The sequence below is a fragment of the Podarcis filfolensis genome, assembly GCF_964270895.1.
Source record: "Podarcis filfolensis genome assembly, chromosome: 10".
NCBI lineage: Eukaryota > Metazoa > Chordata > Lepidosauria > Squamata > Lacertidae > Podarcis > Podarcis filfolensis.
The window spans coordinates 47,551,106-47,565,942 of record NC_139612.1 but is presented as its reverse complement, the minus strand read 5'-3'; the positions used below and the strand labels follow the sequence as shown (position 1 = coordinate 47,565,942).

Below are 14,837 nucleotides of genomic sequence, written 5' to 3'. Positions count from 1 at the left end.
AGAGATCCCCAAGGTGGTTTAAGATCTGCTTCGCAGAGTTGATCTCAACAAAGTACCAAAAAAGCAGGAATGTTAAAAGAGCATGGTGGGGGATGAAAGTTTCCTCAAAGCCCACAAAAAAACCCCAAATAAAACAAAAGCTCAGTACAAAACATTTCACAGTGAGATTCATTAAAGAACAACTTCCCAGTGTTGTAGTTTATACACCGTGACTCTAGGGAGGCTGTTGTCCCTGATCCTGGAAGGGTTGCACTTTCGTCTGTGCGCAGTGTCATGGCTGTCGAGCGGTGGGTGATGGCCGCCACTTAAAAAGGGATCCCCCCATCTGATAAATGGGCTTTCCACGTGCTATCTTTGCTGGTCCTTTCATATGCTCAGGGCAAGGAAGATGGAGCTCTTTAAGCAGCTCTTGATGTCCTTCCGTGGCTGCATTCTTCTCCATGAGATTTGGCTGAGTTGGGCTTTCTGGTGCTTAGTTCATGGAATGCTCATCTTGGCATATTGTCTTGTATACTATGCACTTGGTTGCATCTTGCAATGTCTATTTCAGCTAGTATGTCAACTGATGAGATTATGCTTAATGAGAGTATATAGAATTAGGCTCTAGATTCCAAGAACTGGTAACTGGATTCCACAAATCACTTATCTTCCAACTTGCTCCATTCTTCTCTCCATCTCCACCTCATTAAATTTCCTAATTCTGTCTGCTTTTGTTCCTGGTCTCCTCCTCCATCACCTCATTTTCTCCCAACACTACACTATGTCCTTGCCCAGTTTTCCAATGGAGGTCTTATCAAATGAGGACTTCCCACTGGACACTTCAGCAGCAGAGATGGGCAAGAAGGCTGCCCTGCTTTACAATGTTCTACTATAACCAGGGCTAGGAGGCTTTATTGGGTGAGGGACTTATTCCCTCATGGGAAACCTTCTGGGGTGGGACCATATGTCAGCGAGGACAGGACTGAATGCAAAAGTTGGTGAAGCAACAGACGTTACTCTTACCTTTGTAGAGTTGGCTCATTCCAGCTCTGCAAAAACCAGTGGTTTCAACAAATATCCAAACCTCTACATCCAGGCAAGCAAAATGTGCTGGCCACACTTCAGAGACACAGTCCAGGCAGGGGAAAGCACTTGGGGAGGGCATGGAGCAGGGTTGGTGTTGGGGGAGGGGTATGGGCTGGGTAGAGGCCATGGTCTGAAGGCACATGAGGCCCCCACCTTCCTGAAACTAAGGAGGTCTGGGTCTGATTTCTAGGGGACCACATGTACATTGGTGGGATATAAATGCAAGCAACTATATTAAAAATAAGCAAGTGTATGTGTGGCCCACGGAACAGTTCTGTGGGTCAGAAAGAGGGGGATCTGGAGGACTGCATTCACTGCCCCACCTCTGAGCAAAAGGTCCCCATTGCTGTCCTACAAAGACTCTTGGAACATACATTGATTTGCCAACATATCATGCAGGGTTCAGTACACAGATCAGCACTTACAGAGATCCAATGCTCTGAACCAGAACCTCCATGCCCCACTGTCTGGACAATCAGCCCTTCTTTCTAGTCATTTTATATATTCTAAGATACACGTTTTTCCTCTTCATTTTCACCACTATGTCACTCTTTCTTCATGATCCCCTCCTTTTATATCCTACAACCTCCTCTCCTATTTTTTCTTATCACTTTTTTTCTGGAACAGATATAGTAATTTCTATGGAGAATTGGTAGTAGGGATGCCAGTGAAAGTCTCCAAACATAGGATCACAATCAGATTTCGGAAGGCTCATCGAAATCCATCTCAAAGGAGAGGTGAGTTTTATGGCCCCTGAATTACATCTTCTCTGGCTCAGATTAAAACCTGAGCCGGAAAAGAATTCCTAGCCTCCCAGCTCCCATCAATGCTATCTCTCATAGTTACGGTACTTAGTGCCCTCCCTGCTAGTCCCAGTTTTCTCAAACCATTCCACTCTTCCTTTCATTTACCTTCCTAGAGCCAGGGACAGAAGAAAGTAAGATGACTGGAGGGAATATTTCCCCCTTCTCCCTTCTGTTGCACTGATGTGATTAGCAGTGTAACAGGATGCAAAAACTCAGAAGGCCATGGAAGATGTGGTTCTCTCAAGAGTTGCTGCAATTGCAGTGGGAAAAGGGTGACAGAAATGGAAAGCTCTATTTCTTGGCTGAAAGGCTGCTGCTGCTGGGGAAAACTTTCGAGGACTGCAACAATTTGTGGGGTTGGGGATTTTTCTAAGCTCTTGGCTTGGCTTGGAGAAATGATCTAAGATTTTCAATTTTTTCAGGGGAAAAAAGTTGATCCAATACAAGCTTGAGGGAGCTCATCCACATGTCTCTGCCCTGATCTAGTAAAATAGCCCAAATGACCACAGTGATCCATTGTGGCCTTACAAGTTCTAATTATCACTGTTTTCTGCATTATTTACACTCCATTTCTCAGGTGTCCCTCGCTGTCCCCCAAACTTCTGTGTTTCCCTGTCAACCCCAAATCTTTCTATAGTGTTGGCTTCCCGGAGGCTGAGTGAAACTGATATTTCTTCATATCTGACCTTCCCCAAAACTTATGTGACAACTTTTCATGCATAAGGTAGGGCAAAACTATCTCAAGTTTCATCCTGTGTATTTGGCCTGGCAGGAGAGGAGCTGGAAAAACGTAGTTTGATGAAAAGGCAAAGAACTTCTGTGCAATCCTCAGGGAAGCTTAGGATGAAAATCAAAGCTTCAAGCTAGCCTAGGGTCACTTGTCTACAGCAGATTCTTAAACAGGCACCTTCACAATACAAGGTCTCCAGTCTCCTAACAGGGCTGGTATACTGGATGGTAACCATTACATTTATGGAAGGCTGTGCTTTTGACTTTTCTTTTTTGCAACTTTTCCAAGTGACCCCATCCACCTGTCTTGAGTATCCTCAACAAGCTTTTTCCGATCACTGTACTGGGCAGCTCAGAGTGCTGATAGCCAGAAAAAGGCACCTTATGCTGGTTTATGGAGCAGCAGTACTAACAGTCCCAAACAGATATTTCCTCCTCTTGTTAGTCCAAGTCTCTGCCTCTTGATTCCTGTCCCACAATCTTGGCTTTCTTATGCCTCTCTTCCAGTTCTATTGTCATGATCTTCTGTCACCACCCCTCTCGCTCTCCCTCACCACATATCATCACCTTAATTTGGGGGTCCCTTTTCCTATTACCTCTCCCCACCCCTATCTGGCCTCTGAGAGCCTCTAGTTAAGTATTGGGGCTGATTAGCATTGCAAACACATCGACACCACCTCAGCCAAGATTCCTTGACATAAATTTCCATTTGTCGTTCATGAATATTTCAAGCCCACCTCAGGAGAAATTATCTGGCACAGGAGGCAAGATAGCAAAGAATGAAGTCGGGGTGGCACTGCAGTATTTGCAGAGGCGGTGCCTGTGGCATCTTCCAATGAGATCAAAATCACAGCACAGTGTCTTTTTCACAGGTTGTAGGTGCTGTACAAAAGCCCAGTTTGCCCTTGTACTCCTGATCCTCCTAGGAGATTTCTCCTGAGTCATTTCTAGAGGATGTGCGATATACTCCAGATTCTTATCTTTTTCTTCCAACTCAGTCACAGGAGGATGGGCTATACGCGTCCCCCCCCCCCCCCCAATGCGGAACAGGTGTCCTTCCTTCCGAAGTGCCACTTTGGGAAGAATCTGGTCCACTGTCAGTTTTAGGTCCTTCTCTACCACTGAAGTAACCGGAGTCCCTTTCAGAGGGGAGTACGAATCCAACTCTGGCCTTCTCTTCCTCCCAGCAGTCTAAGCAAGGTCTCCATCACTTGGTGGCTGTCCAAGCCCAGCAAAGAAAACAAAGCAAGAATTTTCTAGGATAAAAGTGTCCGGTTTCTTCTTGAACGTGCCCCAGGTATTTCAGGACTCCAAGGCAAGAATGATCAGCTCACTCTGGGGAGGCTCCTTTAGTGCATTTCTCCACCACAAAGAGGTGGATATCAAGATCATTATGTGAGCTACACAGTGGCTTCGTTACTCAGTCACCGCAAACAGTTGAGGAAGCTTCATCACCAGAACCTACTGGAGTCAAGGGGAGACACATCCCCCCCACTGCTTTGGACGAGGCCTGCAAATTCCCAATTAAGGTGCCCTTAAAGCTAAAGGTTCTGGTTCTGTGCTGGGATGACCCTAGCAACAGATGTTTGGCCAAGGATTAGGATTTCGCTTGACCTGGCAGCCCTCACTTCACAAGCATTTCTGTGAAATCAAGACTCATGAGGGTAAATGACTACCACAGGATGAGCCCATGTTGAAGATTTGGTGCCATCATTTTGGCCTCAGAAAGTCATTGAGGCCAAAGCCAGATGCTTGCAAAGGGGCAGTCTGCCTGTAGGGGTGGACTGCATTGGAAGTTGGGGTTGCTATTTTGCTGGTGGCACCTGGTTTGGGTCATCTTTGGAATCCACTCCCTCCCAAAGTTGTCAAATCACAATGGCGGTCAAGGGCATATGGGGAATTTGGAGGCAAAGTGGGAGGAAGGAGCAAAGGAGCATGGTTAGGTTTAGTCTCGACAAACCAGCACATACACAAAAGATGTTTTTGCTCAGAAAAATACAGTTAAAATCATCATGCAAATATAACGCTTAAATCTCCTCTTTTCGGACTGTGTGCATGTACTCTGTGGTTGTTCAGAGTCTCATCTAGCAGCAGGGAAAGGGTTGGTCAGAGAGTTAGAGCAAGCCTTCCTCTCCCTTTGCCACCCCTCTCCACCCCTAGCCTGTTGGAACAGTTCTGTCCTCCATCAGCTCTGGAAGATCCTGGGCTTGCTATGTACCCACCACCACCTATGATCTAATCTGAATCCTTTTTTCCCTTTTCCCTTTTCAGAGAGATGGAGGAAATTGAGATCAATGGCAACACACAGCACACAGCCTCTTACGTATGATTTCAACGCAACCTGCTCCACAATAAGAGATTATGGGATGGGGAGGCTGGGGTGAAGCAGTGGAAGTGGGAAACAGGGTTTGTTTGCACCTTCCTTCCACCCTCACTGCCTTTTACCCTGATTCCGAGTCAGAAGGCAAGTTATCTCATTTCCCTAGGGTTGTGAAAATCTATCTGGGGTGGCTTTGGTGTACCTTTTAATAGCGACATAATATGGGAGAATTTTGGCTGGTGCAGTTTCTGCCACCACTGCAGCAAGAGTGTGGGAGAAGCTGCCAAATTTCTCCCATCTCCGCACGTATTAAATGGCACAGGTATCCTGTCCTAGATGGATTTGGGTGATCCTATGACACCAGAATGATCCAGCAACACTTCCCCATATATGATGGTTGATGGATCTACCTAGCCGAATGTTCCAGTTCCTCAACAAGTCCAGCACACACAACCACCACCACTTTTGAGTCATGCTGAAACATCTCCTCTCCTGCCAACAAACTCACACCTCCCTCGTTGTTTCAAGCACCATAAGGGTGTGCTATCCAGGATGCCCCCTACACCCTTTACTCAGACCGGAGTGCATTAGGGGAGTCAAAAACTGTATTTGGTCCTGCTGTTAATATCTGCCTAGAATCACTGCACTGCAAAACTTCCCACAACACAGGAAACATGCCGGCATGCAAAAGGGATTCTGCAAGAAGTCGGGGGTTTCATTCATGAATCCACTGGGACTCAGCAGGAATGCACTTTGCCCCCCTCCCACCGGATGTTATGCCCATCTCCCTCAGTAATCTTCAAACAATTTTCATTCTTTTCCTTAGGCTTTCTTCAGGATTCTCTCACCGGGGAAGATACTCACAGTGAGCATGCTCCCAATATTTTTCCTTAGGGCTCCTGGCCAGATCTTGTAAAGGAAATATTTCAGACATGTCCCCTGGAATTTTAAGAAGGATCTACTCCTCAGATAGGGATCAACCTCCATATCCTTTCTGGGAGTGAGACAGATTGTCTCCAAATCCCAAACAAGTGTTTACTCCAGGGATTTGTCTTGGAATTCTTCCCTGTCATCACCCAAAAGCATACATCTCTTAGGGTGATGGAGGAGAAGCTCCGTTGGATCAATCAGCAAAGATCTCATCTCTATTCAGTTCCTACCAAGAATGTATCTCCAGGATCTCAGCCCCCTCCACTTGTTTCCATGGTAAACAAATCCCTGAGATTTAACACACCAATCACTGGATGGCACTACCAGCCCAGACTGCTTTTGCTATCCACACTATTGCTCAGGTAAGAGAAGGGTCCTCCTACGATTGCCGTGTGAAGCACAGCATGTATCAGAGGTGGAGGTGAGGGAAGAGTTCTCCCCACAGCAACCCAGTAAGCACTGACCATTCAACTACAACTGCCTTTTCACAAGAACCCTAACCACAGAGCCCACTTACCCAGCCATTTCAAAATACACTTGGCTGCTTGCCTCTTAGTTTGCTAGATCAGACATTTTTTAAATTCAGCTTTACATTGTTATTCCTGCTGCTGTTGGCTGCAGGCAGAAAATTGGGAAGAAGAAATACTGCAAGATGCAGAGAGATTAGCCCTGGCTGTGCAAGGCCAAGCTTACCTTGAGTGTCTACATCTGGGGTCCCTGTTGGGAGAAGTGATACTTCTTTTCCTGCATTGGAAAAAGGACTCTAGTTTGGTGCTTGGAAACTAGAATCCAGGACTCCTTTGGGCTAGCTCTACTAATGGAACAACAGTGCCAAGAGAAGATCTTGGGAAGAGGCATTTGCCCCAGTGATGGCTCCTGAAACAACTCCTTGCTTGGGGGGCTCCATCACTGAAAAGGAATTGCTGGGAGATTCCCTGGCTGAAGTAACTTGTGCTTTGTTGGTGTGTTCTGATGCAGGCAGGTAGTGGGAGGCTATAAGCTATGGAGCTTTGCTGCAAGGTAGAGATGTGAGAAAACTTCATGGTGGTGAGCAGAGGGAAAATACGCCTTATCAAGTGGTGTAAGAAGACATAGCAAGGCAGGGAGGGCAAGAGGGAGTGGAAATGTTCCGGAAAGCAGACGCTTTATGCTTGGCACTAGAACTGATAAAACATTCCCTATCACCACCTCTATAGAACACAGCTTTCACAGAGTGGCTCTGCTATTTAGATTTAGCAAATTACCTATAACGTCACACTCTGCAGGGATGCTACCTAGATATCTCATGCTTGCTTCCTATTCTATACCAGCTCTCCTTGATTAAATAATCCCTTGTCTTCATGGCAGCTTAAGGCCACATTGGAGCTGCTGAATAACTCCAAGCAGTGCACTCAGCCTGTGCCTCTTTGTGTCCATTGACCATTGCCTTCTCTGCTGTTCCCATTGGCCACTGGCACTCTTTCCCAGGGGGAAAAGGAAGTATGGTGGTCAGGAGTAGGACAGCTGCATCTGCAAGGAAGCAATGGGATCTAAGTAGCAATCTCTGATATCAGCGTATTATCTTCATTCAAGGGTATAATTCCTTCAAGAGTGGCTCCCCACCCTGCCCCCACCACTTTCTGTAAGTTTATGAAAATTTTGTTACCGGGCTTAAATTTTTATCATCTTACTTAGTGCTGCTATAGCCTAAATACTAATTCAATAAAATATATTCTGTTCTATTCAATGGGCATGAAGAACAGGTGATGGCAGCATGGTGGCAGGTCAGTGGTTGAGACTGGCCTGTCCACCAGTTTAAATGATGGATGCCTATGCTTTCCTATTCTGATCCAACCCGTTATACACTGCCTTGAATAAGCACCTTGCCTTTAGGCCTTCTTTAACCCTCTCTGCTCCCATCCAGTGTTCCATCATAACAGCATCCTGCACTGCAAGGACAGCCAATGTGGTGGCCTCCAGAACTGCAGTTGAACTGCAACTCCCATCTGCCCCAGTCAGGATGAACAATGTCCAGGCATGGTGGGAGCTGCAGTCCCAACATCTGGAGGGCACTATGCTAGCTACCGCTGCAGTGTATTTATCCAGCCATCAGAGTGTTAGATTGATTCCCTTCCTCTATCCCTACTTAGGTCAAGTTCTGGCAGTGAGGTGTAACGGAAGCCTATTTGAGATTTGCCTCGCCCACCAAGGACCTCATAGCTGATCACAGCCATTATTTCAGTGTAAGGAGCAGCAGATGAGAGCCCATCTGTCTGTCATGAGACTCTGCTCCGCAGGATGCCCAACGTATACTGGGATGGAGTTGTGTGCTGTTCCCTAAGCCAAGCGTATCCGGGGTCAGGGTTCCTTGAGATCATAGAGGAGTTGCAGATGCTGCCCTCCTTCCCTTCCCCTTGCATTGGCAATTCCTCTTTCCATGTGTCAGGCAGCGCAATCACCCTCTCCTCTTGGAAGACAACTGAACAGCCCACCGAGGTGCAGGGAGGCACCTTGTGAGCTAATGCTCTTTCTTCCTAACAAATGAGGAAGGGTATGGAGGAGACCCTACTAGTGATGCTCCATCTCCCAGCCCCTTCCAGAATGGAGGAAGCCAAGCCATCTTGTGGCAGCCTACACCACACAAGGTTCATGGGCAGGTGAGGACATGTCAAGAAAGCCTCCCTTTTTGCTCTTTGCTCCTGTCCTTGTGCAGATAAGGATATATGGAGGAGGTGGGAGCAGGGCAGCAGGCCTAGAAAACCTCTCTGAGCACAGAGAGGACATTCGTATTACACCATGTCTTCATCTGGATTCTGAGGCCCTTGAAACAATGGGGATCACTTTTCAACAAGCTGTGCCAACATAGCTGAGGTTAACGTTAAATGACCCAACCACATCAGAGGATGGCCACCTGGGTCTTTCCCATGAGACTGGCACTCGTACTCTCTGCAGGCTGCTAATCCCACATCCGGCACTCACACAACTGGCCCTCATCCGCATGGCTGGGTTGTTGAAATGCTTCCCCAGCTATGGGAGATCCACTCACAGGAAAGTGCCTCCCATGCACTAGGGCAGCCTTTGCCAAGCTGGTGCTCTCCAGATGTTTTGGGCTACAATTCCCATCAGCCTTGGGCACCACAGCCATGCTGGCTGGGTCTGGTAAGAGACGTAGTGCAAAGCCTATGAGGGGCACCAGGTTGGGGAGGCTGCACTAACCTTTGAAGAGCCCCTTTAAGTATAGGGAATGGAGGGATGAGGAGGTATCACCCCTTCCCTGCCTCCCTTTTGTCTGGGGAATGAGCAAAATCCTCTCTTTCTGGAACAAAATAGCAAACCGGAACAAAAAAATCATGTGGCCTGTCTTAGCCTATGCCTGATTAGCATCCTTCCTTTGCCACTTCTGCTACCTACCAGCCCAGTATCTCCCTTAACAGTCACCCCCTTCTCTTTACCTCAGTACAAAAGCAAGTGTCTCCTCCCCACCAATCCGAAGGAGTTAACAGTGGTCCCCATAACACAGTAGAGACAATTCATTTTACACGGGCCTTTTTTCCTGTTCATTTTTGTAAACTTTTAAGAAATGGTTTTCAGTTTCTTTTATCGGGGTTTTGTTTTGTTTTTGTTTTTCACAGTCAGGTGGGTTAATTTGTGTATGTGTGTGTGTGTGTGTGTTGATTTTCTTTCTTTTAATGAGAGAGTCACAACTTCTGCTGAGCAGAGACACCTTTCCAGTAATCCAAGATATCGTGCAGGTCTTCGTCCTTGGCAAACTGGACCTTCTTCCGCAGGGCGTGGCCGGCCGCCATGTAAACCTCCTCCCGGTGGTGCTTCTTGTAAGGCCGGAAACGCTCCCAGATCTTATGGGTGCTCTCTGAGGAGTACTCTGGGCTGGAGGAATAGCCCGAGAAGTAATGTCTAGGCGAGAGCTGAGAATATGTGGAGTCCCGCTTGGACCGGGAGAGCGGCTTAAGGAAGGACACCCTCTGACTTAAGGTATCGCCGCTCTCCTCATAGTAGAGAGCTGGGAAGGAATGCCGGTGTTCACTGCAGTGGTAGGATGGTTTCACCTCCAGGTGGTGGATGGCACCTGGGGACACGAGGGGAAGACGATCCAAGGGGCTGTTGAGTGGGCTTCCTTTCTCAATGTACTTGGAGTCTGCCTTACTCAAAGGTGGGTGGTCAGGTACGTCAAGGCTGAAGACCTTGGCACTCTTGATGGAGCCGCTGGAGGAGACGCTGCAGGTTTTCCTGGTCACCGCAGCATCTGCACTGAGCTGACGCTGCAGGGGATGGTGGGAGCTCTCCTTGTAGGGTGGTGAGAGGAAGCTTGGCCTCTCCAGCCCAACAGAGGAACCGGCTGGTATGGACTGGCATTCAAAAGCCATGTCAGAGTCAACACCACCCCCTCCCCCCAAGAAAGAGGCTGTGTCCAGCTTGAGGGCATCAATGCAATTGTTGATTATCTGGTTCACCTTGTCCACTTCCTTGGCAATTGTTGAGATTTCGGCGGCTGAACCTTGGCCATTGTCCAGTTCATGCAGGTCATCATCCCGCTGTGACCTGTCCAGCCCATCCCCGCCACCTGTCCGAACCTCAATGTAATTGCCCTTGGTGGTGACCTTGGGAGTATCCATGCCAGCCTCCATGGATTTGGATGAGGGCATCTTCTCCCCAATCATTGATGGAAGAGAGGACATCCGTGAGACAGGGATGACAGGCGGCTCCCCCAACTTCTGTGACGGATGTACGATTGAGCTGGTATCAATATCTGAGCCATAACGCATCTCCAAAATCGTTTTCTTGACATTGAGGGACTTTTGCTTCTCCTCTTGCATCCTACGCTTCCTCAGGCAATAATAAACGATGCCAAGGATAATAACCATTCCAAAAAGACAACCTAAGATAGTCATGATGTAATGGGTAGTGGTGGATGTGTTGGCCATGGGTTCCTCTCTCCCTTTGCTCCTGGTGGCAAAGGAGAGGCAGGTGTGGTTATAGCGCTTGGAGTTGCGTATGGAAGCCACACAAAAGGTATAGTCTGTGTGAGCCTTCAGGTGGGTGAGAGTGACAACTTCCTTCTTCTTCTTCAGGGTCATTACATCAGAGATGTAGCTGTTATTGTACTGGACCAGCACGTACATCTTGCTGAAGGGGAATGGGATGGTCACCACCAAGGCAGCTGAGGTGATAGTCACCTGCTGCAGCTTGATGCTGGGGATGTAGGAGGAATCCGTGGTGGAAGACGCTGGAGGCTCTACTGAGAGGAAGTCTGGGCTGATGCCTGAGTTCTCAGCATTGTCCTCCTCCCTCTGAGAATCTGGGATGTATGGTGTGGGGTTGATCCTGGAGATCAAGGGGTAATTGCCATCCCCACACATTGACTTGAAGATGGTGATGGCATTGCGGCTGTGATGTGGCCGAGGCATGAGAAGTGGGTAGCCGGCAAACTCCCGGGGAGTCTCACACTGCAGGCGGTCGTAGTTTTTGGTAACATTGTTGAAGGCCACCAGCCACATGAGGAAACCGTAGAGGTTGCAGTCGCAGTTGAAGGGGTTCCCAGCCAGTTCACACACCATCAAGTTGCTGAGGCTGGTGAAAGTGCTTCCCTCCAGGCGGCTGAGGCGATTGGAGGACAGGTCGATGCTGATGAGGCTGGGGCATTCGTTGAAGGCAGTGGGGGTGACCACCTCGATCAGGTTGTGCTGCACAAAGAGGAACTGGAGACGGCCCATGCCGCGCAACATGCTCTCCGTCAGGTTGGTGAGCTTGTTGTAGCCCAGCTGCAGCACCTGCAGGTTGGACTGCCCCATGAAGGCTCCATCCTCGATGTAGGAGATCTCGTTCTTCGTCAGGTTGAGGTCCGTCAAGTTACCAAAGCGGTTGAGGGAGGAGTAGAGCACCACTTTGAGCTTGTTCTCATTCAGCCGCAGGTCGTGCACAGTGCTGTTGATGTGCTGGGGGATGGTCTCGTATGGAGGCTGGTTCTGGCTGCAGATAGCCAGCCAGACGTAACCTTTGTCTCCTTCGATCAGCCAGCAGTCGCTCCAGACACTGCTGGGGGCAAAAATGCAGAGCAGGGTAGCCACCCAGAATCCCAGACGGAGCATGTTGGGCTACAGTGCCCCCTTTAGGCTAAAAGAGGCAAACCCAGCAACAACAAGAACGACAACAACAACAGAATTGAGAAGGAGACTTCAAGAGGGCGACTTGACGCCCTCGGAGCTTAGCAATCGAAGGGCATGAGCACCCCAGTTCTGTTGGACGCCACCATTGTCATATGTGCCCAGTTTCACACACAGTGACAACACTGACTAGCTGTGGTCGTCAATCAGAGTGAAAGTTGTACTTGGAGGGGAAAGATATCTATCTCTCTCTCTCTATTTGTGCTTCTTCTCAAAGCCAAACAAAAATGAAATGTTCAGCAACAAATCTTCTTTGTGTGACTCCTCCACAGCCTCCCCTGAACAACACCATGATGCAATTGGTGGGAGAACAAGGCAGCGCCGCCTTGGTGTCACTGACACTCCTTGGGTGCAGCTTCCGCCTCCTCCTCCTCTCGTGGGTCCCCTCCGAGATGCTTCAGAACTTCAGATCAAACGTGTTGAAAACAAACAAACAAAAAATGTAGGGAGAGGAGGAGAACGTAGGGAGGGGGGAGAAGGAGATGGAGGCAAAAAGGGAGGGAGGGAGAGAGGGATCCATCTGTCGCTGAAATCTGGAAAGGAAACACACAAGAGACAAGAAGAGGCATCAATTAGGGGGGCTTTGAAATATGAAAAAAGACAGCTAGGTTTGTTAGTTTCACAGGGATGGGGAGAAGCCGAGCGCAGAGCAATGAGGATGGAAGAAAGGGGGGGGCGTATGTGCTGGATTAGCATCGCTTGCTATGTCGATAAGCTTTGGCGAAAGGAGCCCTTGTAACATAATCTTGTATATCAGTGATAGCCAGAAGGGTACTTGGGTTCTGTTATGTAACAAAAATCAGAGCCTTGTGAGGAGGGGGAGTGGAGAAAGTGGAAGATGGGGACAAAGAAGTGGAGGGGGGAGGATGTACAGCTGTGTTTCGTTCAGCTTAACATACCCCTCCCTTCAATGGGGATTTTCAGCTGTCCCTGTAAAAACAATTTCTCTCTGTGTGTGTTGTGTGCACACATACGCGCGCACACTCAAGATAAATAAATAAGGGTCCTAACTAAATGCTTTTCTCTTCCTTGATGCAAAAAAGATAAATAATTCATTTGTTGTATAACTGCTCTTGTTCCGAAAATAATTCTCTCGCCTTAGCAGAGATTTTTTTTTGAGGGGAGGGGTAATATGGTCTGGGTGAGTGCAGGGGGGGAGCACCTTTAATTGGTGGAGAAAACTGTACAGCTGTGATGGTCACAGCTGGGCTCGATGCATGCTGAGGAATAGGGAGATGTGTCAACAGCACACATAGCTAGCAGTCCTTAGGAGGTCGACTCTCCCCTTTGGAATAAAGATGTTTTGGTGATTAACGGGTTTCTTCCTTACACATCTGAGTTTATTGAAGTGCTTCCACATCCCTTAGCCCCAGAGCGGTGTGCGTTTTTTGCTATTTGGTGAATGGTCGGGCCTTGGCAGTGTGGAATTTGTAGTGGGGTGCAGTATGGCAAGCTGAGAATCTGAACGTTGTCCCCCTTTCAAAATGCCAAGTTTCTGGTCCTCAACAATACAGTGGTACCTGGGGTTAAGAACTTAATCCGTCCTTAACCTGAAACTGTTCTTAACCTGAGGTACCACTTTAAGCTAATGGGGCCTCCCGCTGCTGCCAGGCCAATGCCACACGATTCCTGTTCTCACCCTGAAGCAAAGTTCTTAACCCAAGGTACTATTTATGGGTTAGCGGAGTCTGTAACCTGAAGTGTCTGTAACCCGAGGAACCGCTGTAGGCTTCAAATTGCAAAAGCGATGCCTGGTGAAACCTAAGAAGCAGGAGAATTCCCAGTGGTCAGGGAGCGTGTGAAGCTTCAGTGACCTGAATAGCCCTTGCTGCTTTGCCATTCCCAGCAGAAATGTGCCACCTTGCAGAATTGGACCAGACAGCAGAATTTAGCTTCTCAAAGTTCAGAATTTAAGTTACATTAGTACAGCTCCTTTATTTCTTTCTTCTGGTTCCACTGACATTAGAGGCAAGATTCCTATTGGCATTTAAACATAGGAAGGGTCATGCTGGGTCATTTTAAAGGTCTAACTAGTTCAGGGATAACCAACATGGCACCTTCCAACTCCCATCATCCCTGCCCATCGGCCATGCTGACTGCGGCTGATGGGAGCTGAAGTCCACCAAAAGCTGCTGCTGGCTGCCCAATCTAGTTTAGCTTCCTGTTTCCTGTTTATCACACTGGCTAGCCCGCTGCTTCCAGGAAGTCCACTAGTAAGTTGTGAAGGCCATTCTTATCCACAAGCAACTGGCATTCATTTTCACACTGCATCCGAACTTTGAAGTTTCATTTAGCCATCTTGGCTAACAGTCATTGATATAATTCTCCCCCTCCTCCTTCTCCTCCTCCAATAATCTATCTAACCCCCTTTAACAGCCCTTGAACCCAACAGCTATATCCATTTCTTGTGGCACTGAGTTCCAAAAACCAATTGAACATTATCCAAAGAATTTCTTTGCTCTGTGACCAACCTACACCTATGGCCAGTCAATTTCATGAACTGAACCCACATTATACAGAGTTATGAAAGAAGGGCCTTTCTTTGCTTTCTTCTGACTGTACATCAATTTACAAATGTCTGTTATAGTCACATTTTTATTTGGACTCTTTGATCTGGCAACCATGATCTTGCTAAATAACTAATCTTCCCTTTTCCTAATTTGCACATTAAACAGAAAAACCCGATACCTCTGCCAAAAGGCTGTGAGGGATAAAGCCCTGATTGATGATTTTCACAGCACAGTTCTATCCGTGTCTATTCTGAAGCAAGTCTCACAGAGTTTGATGGGGCTCATTCCCAGGTAAGTGGGTATATAGCATTGCAGC

General features: G+C 47.9%; 1 protein-coding gene across 4 annotated transcripts in view; it reads right to left on the bottom strand.

Annotated features, from left to right (window-relative positions):
- Positions 1–765: 765 nt before the first annotated feature.
- The window catches only part of ELFN2 (extracellular leucine rich repeat and fibronectin type III domain containing 2), a 140,314-nt gene continuing 126,242 nt past the window's right edge, over positions 766–14,837 (bottom strand). For all 4 annotated transcript variants that reach the window (XM_083573928.1, XM_083573927.1, XM_083573929.1 and 1 more), the window contains one exon: positions 766–12,544. In XM_083573928.1, the coding sequence (XP_083430054.1) occupies positions 9,528–11,936 (2,409 nt within the window). In that variant the 5' untranslated portion in view covers positions 11,937–12,544 and the 3' untranslated portion in view covers positions 766–9,527. The remainder of the gene's footprint in view (positions 12,545–14,837) is intronic.